Raw genomic sequence first — 13,536 nt, 5'->3', positions numbered from 1 at the left:
TTCACGAGGAGAAATTCAGACCTCTCCTTTCCTGGCAAATTTAGAAGAGTTGGCATTCCCCTCCTTATTTCAAAGCCCTCTTGAAATTACACAAGACAGTGGATTACACAAGACTTCTAAGTGGAGTCTCAATTCTGCCCTTGAAATTGTTTACTTGCAGTTTATTTTCATGTCCTAGTTGAAACTTGAAGCCCTGACTATTAAAACACACACATACACAATTTAAAAAATCCTTATACTTCCTGCTCCTCTGCCAGAAATTCCTAAAGCAACATTTTGTTTGTTGTTCCAAGTTTGGCATTACAATTCTCTGTGTCCATTTGTTCTGATCCAGATGCAGTGTTTATACTTTTGTTGTTCAAGAATGTCTCAAATGATCTGGCCAGGCAATAGTTCAGGGACCAGCCAGCCCCATAATATTTTGGATTGTGTTCTCTCCTCCCACCTCCCCTCGCTTTTGGGTTGGGGTTCATTGAAGATCAGAGAGCTTGCTGAGCCTCAGGCATGTCCTATAGAAGAGGAGGTCATGGAGGGCAGAGGCTCCTCCACCTTCACAGGGAAAGAGCCAGAAGACAGGCCCAAGCCAGGCTGGTTAGGAGAGGTTTCAGAAGGTTCATGGAAAAAGAAGCAAGCCTCATCAGAGCTGCTGGCTAGAAAACCCTGCTGCAAATTGCATACAGAGATGTACCCTGAGTTGAAATAAGCAATGACACATTCAAAGAATAGGATTTTAGAACTGGAAGGACTTGCTCTGCCAGTTGCTCATAGAGTATGTGATTATTCTCTTCGGGCCTCTAGTTTCCTCTCATTAAAACCGGAACCCATGAAGGTTCTTGTACAGGTTAAAGTGTTTAGAACAGTGCCTGGCATATAGTAAGCACTGGGTAAGCGTGCGCCATTGCAGTGTGTGGGGAACCACAGGTGCTTGGATCCCAACCACCACTCACTAGCTGTGTAATCGTGAGCAAATCACTAACTTCTCTGAAGCTTCCTCCTCTATACAATAGAGGTAACCTCATAGTGCTTGTTATGGAGATTGAATGAAAATTAAAACACTAAGCACTTAAAACACTTAGTCCTTGGGACAGAGTCCTGTCCAAGAAAGGCTAATTATTTCTATTTCTATTATCTTATTGGTACATTTCTCTCATCATCTCTAGTCTTGCTCCTCTTGTATCCCTCCAACCAGGTTCATTCCAACTAATTCCCCAAAGGCAGTAAAAGTGATCTTCTTTAAAAATAAGTAACCTCAAAACAAATCTATAAGGACACAAAGCACACCAGTGGTTGTCTGGAGCCAGGGCAGAAAGGAGGATGGGTTAACCCCAAAGAGGCACCAGGGAGATTTTTCTGGATAAGAGAAACGTCCTATATCTTGACTGGTGGTGGTTGCACAGGTATATTCCTAAGTCAAAACTCATCAACCTTTATAGTTAAAGGGGTGCATTTTGTTTAATATAAATTTTGCTTCAATAACATTGGTTTAAAAAAATGGTAAGCAGCCTCCCTGGTCATCCATTATATTACTACATTTTCTCTTCTTTTTTTTTTTAATGTTTATTTATTTTTGAGAGAGAGAGAGAGAGAGAGAGAGAGACAGCACTAACAGGAGAAGGGCAGAGAGAGAGGGAGACAGAGGATCTGAAGTGGGCTCCACACTGACAGCAGAGAGCCCAATACAGGGCTCGAACTCACAAGTCCTGAGATCATCACCTGAGCCGAAGCTGGACTCTCAACAGACTGAGCTACCCAGGGGACCCTCTTCTTTTTCTTCTTCTTCTTCTTCTTCTTCTTCTTCTTCTTCTTCTTCTTTTATTTATTTACTTTGAGAGAGAGAATGAGCTGGGGAGGGCGAGAGAGAGAGAGAGAGAGAGAGAGAGAATCCCAAGCAGGCTCCACACTGCCAATGTGGAGCCCAATGTGGGACTTGAACTCATGAACCTCGAGATCATGACTTGAGCTGAAATCAAAAGTTGGACCCTTAACCGACTGAGTCACCCAGGAGCTCCACTACATTTTCTCTTCTTAATGGCATTTATTACCATATAAAATTCTCATTCATTTAAAAAAAAAAATTTTTTTTTGTCTATTGCCCAATTCCTCCACCCCATCAAAATATAAACTGCTTGGAGGAAGGACTTGGTCTCGTCCACCACTCTAACTCCAGCATCTAGAACTATGCCTGGAACACAGTAGGAACACGATAAATTCTTTTTGACAGAATAACTGATTAAAATCCTTCAGTAATTCTTCCTCCAAATTATATACTGATTTTATCCATTCTAGTCATCCCCTCTACTACCACTTTAACCTACGGTACCATTATTTCTTGCTTGGATTATGCAATAGTCCCGTTTCTTCCACCACTGCCCCCTCATTTAAGTCTCCACAGAGCCCCCTTTCAAAATTTAAATCAGATCACATTACTTCCCTACTTAAAATCCAATCAAAACGTGGGGCATCTGGGTGGCTCAGTTGGTTAAGCATCCAACTTTTGATTTTGGCTCAGATCAAGATCTCGAGGTGAGTTTGAGCCCTGCATCAGGCTCTGCACTGACAGCATGAAACCTGCTTGGGATTCTCTGTCTCCCTCTCTCTCTCTGTCCCTCCCCTGCTTGTGCTCTCTCTCAAAAATAAATAAATAAACATAAAAAAAAGAAAAATATCAAAACAAAACAAAAACATGTGAAGATAATTTGATTAAGAGGCTGAATAAGTGAATAAGGAAAGAAAAGCCAATTTAAAACTTCAGGAAGGGGCACCTAGAAAAGGGGTCTTTGCAGAGATAATTAAGTTTTCATTTTGTTATTTTCAAGTTCAGTCAGGTGTTGAAGAGGCACAAATTAAAGACATTTTAACTTTAGGGGTGCTTGGTGGCTCAGTCGGTTAAGCATCTGACTGGCTCAGGCCATGATCTCACCATTTGTGAGTTCGAGCCCCACATCCGGTTCTGTGCTGACAGCTCAGAGCCTGGAGCCTGCTTCAGATTCTGTGTCCCTCTTTCTCTGCCCCTCCCCGACTGTGCTCTGTCTCTGTCTCAAAAATAAATAAACATTAAAAAAATAAATAATTAATTAAAAGAGACATTTTAATTTTAAAAATTCACATTTGACTTTTATTACATGACCCTGCCTCAAGATCAAAGAAATCTTTTCAATAGAACTGCACAAATGCTTTGAAGTTCAAGGTGTTTGTTTTTTTAATTTAGTTTCATGGCTTATTTGACAATGTAACTAATGTCAAAATGTATTCTTCAAAACTATAACTCTACTTTGGGAATCTGAACACCTGAGTTTTGTCTTGGCCACCATGCTGGGAGGCCTTGTGCAGGTCACTTCTTCTGAGTGTTCAATACTGCTGTGGAGCCGGCTGTGGTTCCCAAGTGCCAAAGACATTGGAATCATTACCTTGTTACAAACACAGATTTCTGGGCCCCATCCCAAGCTACTAAATCAGATTTTCTAACATTGAGGCCAGGAGTCTGTATTTTTAATTAACCAGGTGATTACAATGTACAGTTTGGGAACTACTGAATTAGATGACCTCTCAGGTTCCTCATAGTTCTAAAAATTTGATTTTCTGGGGGCGCCTGGGTGGTGGGTTGAGCATCCAACTCTTGATTTTGGCTCAGGGCATGATTCCAGGGTAGTGGGATAGAGCCCTGCACTGGGCTCTGTGCTGAGCATGGAGCTTCTTGTGATTCTCTCTTTCTCTCTCTCTGCCTCTTCCCCATTCACAGTCACATACTCTCTATAAAAAAAATAATTATTTTCTGGTTTCTGTTTCTTCTATCACTGGTTGTCCCATCTCTGCTACTAGATATTGTGCTAAAACACAAAGCCACAAAACAAACAATAAAAAACCAAGACCATGATTTAATCATCTCTCCATCCTTCCGGCACCTACATAGTGCCTGGTGTCTTATAGGCATACAATAAATATTTGAAAAATTAACCAATGATGATTAAATAAATGAATGTTATTTTATGTGAATCCCAATCACCGATGAACAGATAAATTTATATAGAGAGAAAATATAAACTTTTACCTGATATAATCAGGTACTCCCTGTCTGCCCTAGTACATACTTCAAATAATGTGTTGTGGGAATGTAGCTAATTCATATTGAGAGATCAATAGGAAAGTGGTTGAGATGCTTCCATGAGCTTGATTATCCTGCAATATTTCGCAGTGGTGGTAACTGAGAGAGTCTCATGATTCCACAGGAGTTTGTTTTCCTCCCCTTGACATTTCCAGGTCCAGAAAAAGCCATATCCTTAATGGGTGACAGATGTTCTTGGGGCCATGCTTCAGGTCTTTGCACCTGCAGCTTTCTGTGGGGCCCCAGTGAGTGGGAAGAGGCACTTGTCTTCTGCTAGAAGTTATCCAATATTTCCCTGGCAGTGGGTGTCAGCCAAGCAAAGTGAACCCCAATTGCCTAACACCACCTCTTGTGACCCTGCAGTTCCTTCTGCCATACCCCTCCCTCCTCCACACTCCACTAACCACCTGGACTTCCCCAGCTCAGACACTGTCTGCTGGCCTGGGAAGGTACCGGCTCAGGATGAAATCTGTCACAGGAGTGGGCAATTTAGCCAATGGCACGTAGAGGAGTTTGGCATCCAGGCCAGGGTTGTAGCGGATACGGGGACTCCGGGAAACAATGGCGTGCTCCATGCTGTCGGTGACTTCTCTGATCCTTGGCTCTGCCAACTGCATCATGTTTTTTAACTTCTCAGTATCTGAGGGTACAAGAGGGGGCAGAAATCAAAGGCTCTGTTGCTCTTCACAAAAGATGGTTTCTTCTGAATTCTATCCAAGCTTCCTTTCCATCAGATCCAACATTTCAGGCAGATCTACCACACCCTCCAGGTTGTCCCTTACATGAACACCCTGTAAATGATCCTATTTCTCTTCCTGAATTCAAAAACTGTGTGTTGAATTCCTACTAGGAATCAGACGAACTGTGCCCAGTTCTGCCACTTACTGGTTGTGTGACTTTGAGCTGAAACTTCCATCATCTATAAAATGGGAATAATAATACCTGCTCTAAAAAATAATAAAGATGAATAATAGCAGGGTAGGCAGTGAAGCAGGACAGAAAAGAAAGCAAGTGTATATAAGTGCATGAGAAAAATTGGAAGAAAATAAGTAAAATTACTCTCTGGCTTGTGGGATTCCTAGTCACTGGAGGCTTTTTTTGTTTTGTTTTGTTTTCTTTTTTTTTTTTTTTCTCCTACACAGGTCTCAGAGTTACCATATTTTCTACAAAGTCATACAAGAAAGAAAATGTTATTAAAAAATAGTAACGCTGGGATGACTGGCTGGCACAGCTGGTAGAACACACGACTTTTGATCTTGGGGTTGTAAGTTCAAACTCCACATTAGGTGTGGAGAGTACTTAAAAAAATATTGTAACACTGCCCTTGCCTTGGTCATTAGGCCATTATGGGGCTCAAATGATCTAAGGCACAGGCAGATACATTGTAAGTCTCTAACAACTGTGAGGGGCTGTTCTGTTAGCATTGCGTACATGGGTATGAAGATGGGTGTGAGGCATCTGAGTGGTCCAAGTCTGCCAAGGCTCACAACACAGACAAACCTCATGGTACACTTACCGGCCCTGATGTACTACTTTGCCCCAGGACTCTGGGATGGGGGCGGGTCACTGGGACTCATACTTCAACGAGAGCCCCAAGAACTCCAGAAGGAAATGGTGCCTGAGAGTCAGGCATCCCAATAAGGGATTAAAACTTGAAAACAAAAGGAGAAATAGCTGGTCCAGATTTGGGGATGGTCTAGGGAGACAGAGAATTCACCTCTCCATGCAAGAACTTGGTGAGCAGTTGATGAGGGTGGGACAGTGTGGTTTAAGTACCCTCACCTCCAACTCCAATGAACCCCCTTTGTGTTTCCTAGAGAGAAAACTACTATAGTGAAGCAGCCGTGCTCTTAATTAACTTCTCTGTACTCATGTCAGTACATTTTCACCTGTGCACCTGCCTAATAATATGTCAGGAGGCAGGTGCCAGGAGTGGGGAATGTCCCTGGGCAGCATCTCCCCTACCACCACTCTCCCCGCAAAGGCTATTGTTCTAAGCAGTTGTGCCCTTGGCTTCTATTCTCAAATCCCAGCCTGCCACTAGCTGTGTGACTTTGGGTCCTTAACCCCTCTGAGCCTCCATCCCATTATCTGTGAAATGAAAACGAGTCAGTGATCCCCAAGATCTCGCTGTTCCTCTCAGAGACTCGTCTCCCTCCCAGAGAACTCACAGATGTGGAAGTAGTCCTCCCCGTAGCTGTCCCGGGTCTCCTGAGGCAACCGCTCCCACAGCTTTCGCATGCGGGACACCATGCCTTCCTTGCCCAGGATGGATGTTCGATAGTTCCCTGGCTCAATGATGCTGACTTTCACCCCAAAGTAGTGGAGCTCACGCCTGGGAAAGAAGAGTTGGACTCAGTCTGGGGCACTACGATGACAAAGGATCATCAGGCACAGTCACTTCTGATCCCTCTACAGGGGCTTATTTCCCCGGAAACCTGGAGGTGCTTCCCTCCACCCCTGTGCCAGGCCAGGCATTGCCTTCATGCAAATCAGGGCCTCAGCCCTTGCCCAAGCAGCTTGCATTAGGCAAACCCAGCAGGAAGGAAGTCAACAGAGAAATCTAGACCAAAGCCCTGCCTCCTACCAGGTTCACCCACTCAGCCTCATACTCAACACCCACGTGGCAAAGGAGTGAGGGGGTCTGGGTAAGGCCTGAATCCTCCTTTGAGAGTCTCCCATGAGCATATCTGCCTCCAGGCCTCTCTGTATGCATCAAATACTCTCCTCTCTACCGCCATAGGCCCAAACATAGTTTTACTTACTTTGAGACAGCTCAAGGGAATACAGGAAGACAGCCTCCTATCACCACCCTACCTCTTCTCCTCATCCCTTCTCCTGGTCCTTGGGGAAGGCTCCCTGAAGACTAGCCCTCTTCCTGCTACTGTGTTAGCTCCCTCCCTCCAGAACTCCCTTGTCCACATGCTGCCCTCCCCAGCTCTCTCTTCCTGAGGTGAAATCCCCAGGACTCCGACCCAGAGTGGTTTGGCACCAGGGCCCAGTCACCTGATGCTGTCAGAGAAGGCCTCGACACCAAACTTGGAGACGCAGTAGCCACCACCGATGATAGCCACGCGACCACCAGAGCTGGACATGTTGATGACCCTGCCCCGGGCTTTTTTGACCATGGGCAGCATGTGGAGGGTCACTTCGATCAGTCCCACCAGGTTCACATTGATCACCTTCACAAAGTCCTCCTTCGTCAGCCATTCATTGGGCCCACTGGGCAGGCCTACACCTGCATTGTTCACCAGGGCCCAGAGGCCTGGGGGCGTGATGGAGGGAGAGAGAACCACACAGAAATCATTAGCATCTCTGGAAAATCATCAGTGTCCACCACCCACCAGCCCAGGGCTTCTGAGGATGGTTGAACAGGTGCACAAGGCACAAGAAGGCAGGCTGGTGGCATGTGATGGGGAGCTATGACAGCCCAAAGGAAGATATACCTTTTACTAATTAGTTTTCCCCAAAGGGGCACTTTTTATGATTCACACAGACTGTCACTGTGCTAGCTGGGGCCCTGTACCAGCTACAATCCAGGCTTTAGCTAATAGCACCTAAGCTATTAGCTCTGGGAAGAGAGATATAATTTTCATACCAATGAATTAATGGTTGAAGTCTTGCCCTTATCATGCTTCCCCCTCTCTATCCACCTAAGTGTAAGAAACCGACTCCATTTCGCACATTATTAAAATGAGTTCATCCATTCACACATTCATCCATTTATCTACTCATATATCTATTCTCTGTCAGTTACAGAGGAAGGTGCTGGGGATGTAAAATGAACAAGATAGATCTTGTCCCCCAAGGAGCTCACAAACCAGAGAGGAAATAAATAATATTCATAAATGTGTAACACATTTAAATAAAACAATCATGAAAAAAAATGTAATAAGGGCTCTCTTTCAAATATTTAATTTGAGTTGAGTTGGTACAAATGGAGAGAAATAATGTTAAGTATTGTCATTCAACTCCGCAGGAACCCACACCTGAAGATCCTTAAGTTCCAGTTCTATTTCTACCTTCAGCCTTGGACAAGTCACTTCCTCTCTCTGGGCCTCAGGTCCTTTATCGACTGGCCAGGACAGTTGCTTCCAGCCTGGGGTTTGCAATCCTGAGACCCTTCCAGGCTGAACCCCAGAACCGGCTCAGGAGATGCAGGGGAGGCTCAATTTTCATTTGTTTTACATGTCAAGCTTCCAAGTGAAATTCCACTTGGAGGAGGAGGTTTGATTCTAAAAACACATTGGAAAAGTCCTTAAATGATTCCTAAGGACACCTTCCAGCTCTTTCATTCAAAGATTCCAAAAACCCCACTGCTCAGGTGCCTTGCCTTCCCTTCCCCTCCCCTCATCCTCCCAGCCCACCTTGACTCCTGCAGCCCCAAGATACTCCTCCCAGCACAACTGTACTCTCTTCCAATAACTTGTCAGGATGTAAACACCACTCTTGGTCCACCCTCCTCCTATGCCTGGGGTCCACACACAAGCCATGTCCCTACTGTATCTTCCTGCCTTCCCTCAATTGAGACCCCAAGAGACCAGTTGGCTGGCAGAACTCAAACCTCCCCAGCCAGAGGAGGCTCTCTTGTCTTACAGAGGAGGAAATGAGGCTCCTGAGACCCAAAGACTATAAAACCCAGGTGCTGTCCATGGAAAAGGGACACACACTCTCCACTACCTGTGATCATCCTGGTAGACAGCTCTGCCTGCTGGCAAACCAGGACAGCCTTCATTTTTTTTTTTTTTTTTTTCCTGTAAAGAGCAACTAGAGAACCATCAGCGCGGTGTGAATAGCTTTAGGGCTGTGCCAGGGACTCTCAGGGGCCACAAGAAAGTATGCCAAAACCCCTGCCCCCCGCCCCGCCGCTTTCCTAGTACTTCTTAGACCAAGAATGGTGCCCAATGGGGTAGGCAGAAAATGGCTCCCCAAATAGTCACTGTACAAATCCCTGGAACCTATTAATATGGGGGATTACACGGGAAGAAGGAATGAAGATAGCAGATGGAATTCAAATTGCTTATCAGCTGACCTTAAAACGGGGTGATTATCCTGGATCAGCCTGCTAAACCCAATATAATCACAAGGATTTTTTTAAGTGGAAGAAGGAGACGAAAGACAACCAGAGAGACAGAAGTGTGAAAAGGACTTGGCCCCGCGTTGCTGGTCTTGAAGATAGAGGAAGAGGGTCATGAGCTAAGAAATGCAGGCAACCTCTAGAAGCTGGGAGAGGCAATGAAATGAATCCTCTCCTAGAGCCTCCAGAATGAACACTGCTCTATTGATACCTTGATTTTAGCTCAGTGAGACCCATTTTGGACTTCTGACCTCCAGAACTTTAAGACAATAAATTTGTGTTGTTTTAAGCCACTACATTTTTGTGTTAATTTGTTAGAACAGCAATAGGAAACTAATATACCCAGTGACTCATTAACACAAGTGGCTCACAGCTAAATGTAGGGCAAGGCAGCCTATTGAGAAAAGAGACTGACTCTCGCTGAATTATTCATTAATTAGTTCATTCAACAAAAATTTATTGAGCACCGTACTAGATGCCAGACACTATTCTGTACTAAGGATCTATAAAAGAAAAGAGGGGAAAAGCCCTGCCCCCCACCCCATCCCAGGAACCTTTATTCTAGCAGGGGAAACAAACAATGAATAAGAAAAATAAGTAAAATATATGGAATATTAGATAGTGGTAAATGCTAAGGAGAAAAATCAAGCAAAGAGTTACTGTTTGGCCCCTCCTGGGCCCCAGGGCTCTCCAGCCCCCAGACCAGTTCCCTTAGGAGCCAGGACTTCCTCCAGGCTGCTGTTCCACAACAGAGCCAGCCTGTTTCTCCTGCTCCTGTGCCCATGCCCTGCATGCAGGAAGCTTCCCAGGCAGGTTTGCATGTAGTCTTGGGCCAGCCCAGCCAGCCCACGGCCTCCTTTCCCAATAGGAGCGGTCACTCTGATGTCATCACTTACCTTGAGGTCAACCCAATACCCACCATGATGTGAAGGAAGAGGACAGATCTCTGTCTCCCCTGCTTTCTAGTTTGACACAATCAAGGAGAGCAAATGTCCCTGCTCAGGGAGTCCAACCTCCTGTTCCCTCTTCCCTCTCCCCAGCCCACTCCCAGTAAGAAAGGTGCTCACATTTCAGTTTGAACTGATGGTTAGGACTAAGTCCCAGAGAGGCAACTCCCATCTCTAGAGGTTTGGACATACAGAACAAGTCTTCCCTCTCCCACATCCTCTGGCAACCTTCCCCCATCCCTCTGAGTCTCTGGCAGAAAAAAAACTTCTTTGGGAGATCACCCCTTTTGTGTGAACAGACCAAACTAAGCAACAGTTTCCAAACCCACTGAGCCAAAGCCCCAGCCCCTTTCTCTACATCACCTCTCCTACTACATCTGAACAACACTGTCCCTGATCACTGTCAGATGCCTAGAGGAGAAAGAAGAATAAACTAAGAAGGCCAAAGAATGCAATTTGCCCCACCTTGCTCACCCACTTGGTCCCTCACCCACTGGGCCGCTGCCTTTATACTCTCAGTCTTGGTGACATCCAATAGGGTGGTCTGCAGCCGGTAAGAAGTATCCTGCTGAAGCTTCTGGGCCCCTTCCTCAGTGAAGCAAGCAGCCAGCACCCGCATGCCCCGATCAACCAGCTGCCTGGCCAGCAGGTTCCCGAAGCCCGAGTCACAGCCTGTGATGAAGACATACTTGTCTGAGAGGTTGCGGACCAGATTGCAGTTCTTGAACCATCGATACATAAAGGAGAGATCCGTGATAGCTGCCATAGGGCAAGAGGATGCTGGTGGCCAAGAAGTATTGGGCTCAGGAGACAGCTGGAGAGGCTGGTCTTCTGAGCCCCAGCTGGCAGTCTGTTGAAAGCCACTGAGAAGAGCTTTCTTCCACTGGCAACAGACACAGGGCTCCTGGATGAGCCACTTTATAATTTCTATAGGTGGATGCATCACCATACCAATTAGCCTAGATGCAAGAAATTCAAGTCCAACCTGAAGCCTTGTGACCTCAGACAGTACTGGTGGCTGCCTCTCGCTCTCCCCCAGCCCTGATAGGTGAAGCTGCCAAGGATAGGAAAGACCCCGTTGGTGATGCTGATGCTGAGAGGTGGCTCACCTGGGTGGTCTGAGCAGGCCAGGTGAGAAAGGAGGACTCAGCCCAGAGAGCATCCCTGGAAATCTCCCACTCTGGCCCAGGGATCAAAATCATTTGTCATGAGTTCAGACATGTAAATAAACTTAATTTTTATTTTCAGACAAAAAAATTAATACAAATTCATTAATGTAAAACAAACAGAATTGGCTTTGTGCCCCCCAAGTCCCAAAAGAAATGAGTTTCAAGTTACTAGCTCTTTGCAATTCTCTATCCTTAGGTGAATCTCCATTATGAGAGATTAAGAAAAACAAAGGGTTTTCCCCAGGGTGGATGTGACTCCACTGAGGCCAGAGGCAGCAGAACCCTCCTGCAGGAAGGCTGCTTTTTTTAATTTTTTTTTTTTAATTCAAGTTAGTTAACAGACTGTGTAGTATTGGTTTCCAGAGTAGAACCCAATGATTCATCATTTACATATAACACCCAGTGCTCATCTCAACAAATGCCCTCCTTAATGCCCATCACCCATCTAGCCCATCCCCCCCCACCCACCCCACCCCCCCACCCCACCCCCCGCAACCAGCCCTCCAGCAACCCTCAACTTGTTCTCTGTATTTAAGAGTCTCTTATGGATGGCCAGGGAGGCTGTTTCTGAAAGCAGAGAGATGGAGGGGCTCCGGGCCCGGGTCTTGGGAGGTGATACTCAGGTCACCAATGAGGAGCCCCCACTGCATTCCAGGCAGACCCAGCTGTCACCCTCACTTGGTGACCGGACAAATGGACAAAGTTAATGGCAGAAGACACATCAGCTCCCCCAGGGCTGGGCCCCTTGGGCATTTCTTTCTACCTCAAGGGCTAAGCACACACTAGGGGATCTAGTAATCTGAGAGGCCCGGAGGGAATAGTGGAAGGAAGGGATTATGAAGTCAACTGACACAGTGGTTAATTGGATGTACAGAGGTAGGGGAGACCAGGAGTCAGGGGGATTTTAATATACTGGGGCTGATAACGGGTAGAACCACAAGTGGCAAGAGAATTCAGAGGCAGGAGACAAGAGAGTTCTGACATGAACATCATTGAGATGAGGTCCAGCCAGATGATAAGGGCAGGTCATGAGTTCCCTGGGCAGCTGCAGGAATGGCCTGGGGCCAACTCCTTGGCTCCAAGAAGAAGACTGGAATAAGAGACTTGGAAAAGTCTCAAGGTCAGGACTTGGAGGGGAGGGAGAAATTCCAGGAAATGGGGAAAAGAACTCATAAAAGTTAGGAGGGAAGCTGGTAAAGAAGAAGAAATAAGGAGATGAGACAGAGGAGCCTAAGATTCAGGGACAGAAGGATGTTGGGGTCTATGGTGGCTCTTGAATAAACCTCTAGAGTCACCATTCCCCAAGATGAGCCTAGTCACCAACTCATCCCGAGGGACTGGGGGGCCAGCCACCCACACCTTCCCTGTTCAAAGAGTCTGAAAGAAATGGGGCCACAAATTTCCTAGGGTGAAGAGACAAGGATGCATCTCTATGCTGTGTGCTATCTACCAAGGTTGGTAAGCTCCAGAATCAAATAAAGCAGGTGTCACCTCAAGAAAAACCAGAGAGGTTGGTCATTCTATAACAAGGGTGGTAGGAGTGAGAGGTAAGATCAAGGACACACCCCTGAGGTGCTGATCCAAACCCCGTGTGGGACAGAGGTGGGAAGCAGTGGAGGCAAACCCCAACTATGGCATACCAAGCCCAAGGCACAACGCATACACTCAGTCTGGGAGGCACCTCCTAACTCTGCCCTCTGGGTAAGTGAACAGGGAAATTTTGGCTAGGGGAAGCCAGACAAGGTCACTCAAGGGCTGAAGAGCCCCAGGGGTATCCCAATCCTTGAGAAGACAGGTGACATCCAGGGATTGTCTATGGATTTAGAAAGGGATGACTTGGAACTGCTCCAACACAGGACCGGGCCTGACCCACCATCGCATGGGCCTCTCTGCTGACTGATGGTCAAGGAAATGCTCTCCTGGGTTCAAACTTCTAACACCCAAAAAAGCAGGTCACGCAGTGGAAGGCTGCAGGACCACACAGAAGGGTTCTTTCCCTAGGGCTAGAAATGCCCCACTCTCAGATGACAGGTCTCCCTGCTGTGTGGGCACCTGAGGCTGACAGGTCAGGCTGGTGGTTGAACTCCACCCACACGTCTGTTCACTAGTATCCTCAGCAGAGAGGGGCCTTCAGCTCCTCCAGGCCATCCCCAGCCCCTACTACAGGGTGGTAATGAATGACACTGCCACATCTGACCTCGCTTTCTGTTTTCACCAAGAACTCTGATATTCTACAGTATC

The 13,536-nt window shown here is 46.4% G+C and overlaps 1 protein-coding gene across 1 annotated transcript; it reads right to left on the bottom strand.

Moving 5' to 3' along the window:
* Positions 1–3,855: 3,855 nt before the first annotated feature.
* On the bottom strand, positions 3,856–11,029 carry SDR9C7 (short chain dehydrogenase/reductase family 9C member 7). Its single transcript, XM_058742325.1, has 4 exons — positions 10,592–11,029; positions 7,109–7,367; positions 6,274–6,437; positions 3,856–4,742 (listed from the first exon to the last, which is right to left on the bottom strand). The coding sequence occupies exons 1-4, from the start codon at positions 10,890–10,892 to the stop codon at positions 4,525–4,527; spliced, it is 942 nt and encodes a 313-aa protein (XP_058598308.1). The 5' UTR covers positions 10,893–11,029; the 3' UTR covers positions 3,856–4,524.
* Between the last annotated feature and the right edge of the window lie 2,507 nt (positions 11,030–13,536).

Source organism: Neofelis nebulosa, chromosome 8 (assembly GCF_028018385.1).
Source record: "Neofelis nebulosa isolate mNeoNeb1 chromosome 8, mNeoNeb1.pri, whole genome shotgun sequence".
Taxonomy (NCBI): Eukaryota; Metazoa; Chordata; class Mammalia; order Carnivora; family Felidae; genus Neofelis; species Neofelis nebulosa.
The sequence above is the reverse complement of the archived record's forward strand: the minus strand, read 5'-3'. Positions and strand labels throughout refer to the sequence as shown.

What these genes read in the sequence shown, in the direction of transcription:
- SDR9C7 (XM_058742325.1), bottom strand. Translation starts at nt 10,892, where the DNA reads ATGGCAGCTATCACGGATCTCTCCTTTATGTATCGATGGTTCAAGAAC. An exon ending in GGACCAAGTGGGTGAGCAAG is followed by an intron (nt 7,368 to 10,591) that starts GTGGGGCAAATT and finishes TCACGCCCCCAG; the next exon opens with GCCTCTGGGCCCTGGTGAAC. An exon ending in GGAGGACTACTTCCACATCT is followed by an intron (nt 4,743 to 6,273) that starts GTGAGTTCTCTG and finishes TTGTACCCTCAG; the next exon opens with ATACTGAGAAGTTAAAAAAC.